At 49.1% G+C, this 2,720-nt stretch overlaps 1 protein-coding gene across 1 annotated transcript in view; it reads right to left on the reverse strand.

Annotated features, from left to right (window-relative positions):
* Positions 1-6: 6 nt before the first annotated feature.
* LOC103371440 (protein phosphatase 1 regulatory subunit 3C-B-like) overlaps positions 7-2,720 on the reverse strand; it is a 4,116-nt gene continuing 1,402 nt past the window's right edge. Inside the window, exons 2-3 of the mRNA XM_008300769.1 lie at positions 1,548-1,951; positions 7-931 (exon numbers count right to left, since the gene is read on the reverse strand). Of these exons, the coding sequence (XP_008298991.1) occupies positions 360-931; positions 1,548-1,951 (976 nt within the window). The 3' untranslated portion in view covers positions 7-359. The remainder of the gene's footprint in view (positions 932-1,547; positions 1,952-2,720) is intronic.

Consider the following 2,720-nt stretch of genomic DNA (forward strand, 5'->3'; position numbering starts at 1 on the left):
ACCCTCTAACTCTACAATTGGACAGGGTTCTACTGAAGCATTACTACAAGAACATCTACAGAACATTGAGGAACAGCCTTGTGCGTAAATGGTATCAGATTGTCAATCAGCAGAAACATCAAATGACTCGGATCAGATCGGGACATCCTGATTCAAACTTCCTGTTTTCCTTACACTCCATCTAGGTCACATCTGTCTGAAACAGAGTCACAGTGATCCATGTTCTGGTCAGGTGACTTGAGTGAAGCAGGGCTCAGTGTGTTCTGGATGCATCCAGAGGGAATAAGGTGGCTTCAGTGCTCGTGTGCAGATGCTGTGAATCTTAGTATCTGGAATATAAATGTCATTAAAAGCTGCTGTCACCAGTAGGGGGCGCTGCTGTCGATCTGCCCCCAGCTCTGCCACTCAGGAAAGATCCCTGCTGAGGTCCGTGGGCTTCCAAATGGGTCAAACTCCATCTGCTCCCTATTCCCTCCCCGCTGGTTCTGCAGCCCTGCTGGACTGTCAGCTCTCTGGCACCCGTTCGGATCTGACACCACCAGGCGGTAGTTGTTCCCGAGGTTGTTGTCCCAGAACGTCTGGTCTCGGGTCTGGTACTGGATACAGAACTCCACCCTGCTGCAGGGCTCGAGAAGCTCTGGCACCGAGACGGAGAAAGAGAAGGTGTCGGTGTCGGAGCAGCCGTACACGTTGTTCAGGTACTGACAGCGAACGTCCTGGAAGGAGCGCCATGAGTTGAAGGTGATCCGAACCGACACGCTCTTCTCAAAGCAGACGTTCCGGACCTGGACAGAACCAGCCAGCAGGCGCCCCTGCACAGAACACGTCTCCAGACACACCTGCTGTGCTTTGAGCCGGTTCCTCAGGTCCAGATAGTCTTCAGCTGGTGGAGTAAAGTCCAGAACCAGAACAGAACCACAGTCTGCCGAGTCTGGAGGGAAACGTGGAGAAGAAACAGATTAAAGGGGGCAGTTCAAACACATCTTACACTTTAACGTGGAAACTTGATCAGACTGTAGATTCTTCAGACCCGGTTTCCATCCAAATACAAACAGCTGCATGTTTATTGTCAATAAGCAGCATTAAAAGTAACTGTTAACTTGGTTCAGTTCACCTCAAACCCAGATCAGGGAAAACAGCAGCTTTCACAGCATGTTGCACGTTGAACTGAACACCATGAATTTAGACTCTGACATAAAAACGAGTGGAAACGTGGAAATAATTTAATGTTAACAGTGTGCAGCTTGTTTATTCACTTGGTTCACTAAAATGATGATAAATGCATTCGTCAGATTTCCTCACGCAGAAGCCGGGTCATGTGATCAATCAGACTGACCAGAACATCGTTCACCCGTCTTTATGCAGAGTTTCCTCCTCTGTCTCACTCCGGCACGTTTCTGTTTGAAGCGTTAAAGTGCTGCACAGATGAAGCCAATGATGTTTTCTGTATGTGGATATTTTCAGGTCAGATGAACTGATGTCATATTCTGGTGAATCTGGCTGATCAGAGAACATTCAGCACCATGACCAACCACAGCACGCGTCACCTGCAGGGTCCTCCAGGTGCAGTCCGGCGGCGGCGCCCTCTATCTCGGTCAGGTGGAACTGCAGCTCGGTCAGCAGCTCGTCCTCGTCGAACATGTGGACGGCGGTCAGCGCCAAGCCCTGAGAGTCTGCGAACACCACGCTCTTCTTCTTCCTCCTCACCTCGCTGCTGTCGTTGCTCTCTGCGGCCGCTGAAGATGTTGTCATGGTTACCGTGGCAACGTTGCCGCCATGTTCGGAGGACAGACAGGGTCGCAGCGTGGCGGCCGACAGCGAGCAGCGGCTGTCGTAGTTACTGAGGAAGGAGTGCAGAGGAGGAGAGCTGGCCAGACAGAACCTGACCGCCACATCCACAGGCATCATGGGAGACGGAGTCCCTGGACGAGGACTCAGGACGTGGAGAACCCTGAGAACAGACGGCAGGTTCTGTCAGTCTGCTGTTCTTCATGAACTTCATTAAATACGGATAATTACACCGTGATCCGACACGGAGACAGATCGGACCGGTGAGGCTGCAGGTCCAACAGCGAATATTAACTCAATGTAAAAATGTTATTGGGTCACGTCACGTTTTTCATTCGTCACTGCAGGATTTCTGCAGCAGTGATGTCATCGTGTGTAAAGAAGCATCACTGATCAATAAAGTAACCGATCAATCACAGCAACAGGCAGTTTGATGGATTATCGTCACACACGGACAGAATGTAAAGCTGATCAGGAAGTCAGCGCTCACAGCACAGCACCACCTGCTGACAGAAGCAGCTCAGGACACACAGACGGAGGGTTATTGATTACTGATTATTAAAGTACAAACTGAGTAAATGTATTCAGTTACTGCAGCTGTAACTCCAGCAGAGTACAGATTACTGCTCCGTGACTTTGTTACTGATTTAGTGTTAAAGGCAAAATGCTGAACTGAAAACATCAAGAAGCAGAACAGCTGGAGCTGATTGAGTCCAATAGTGGATCAATAGCTTCAAGATTCAAGACTCAAAGAGCTTTATTGTCATTTCAACCAAATCCAGCTGTACGGTGAGATGAGACGGCGTTTCCCAGATCCAGAGCTAAAGCGGTCGCGCTAAGAACGCAGCGCAGCAAGACAAGATCAAATCAGACAAGACCACAAAGAGAATAAAATAAAAATAGGATCAAGTACAAATAGAAACATTGAAACA

The sequence above is a fragment of the Stegastes partitus genome, unplaced genomic scaffold (genome assembly GCF_000690725.1).
Source record: "Stegastes partitus isolate 25-593 unplaced genomic scaffold, Stegastes_partitus-1.0.2 Scaffold1587, whole genome shotgun sequence".
Lineage (NCBI taxonomy): Eukaryota > Metazoa > Chordata > Actinopteri > Pomacentridae > Stegastes > Stegastes partitus.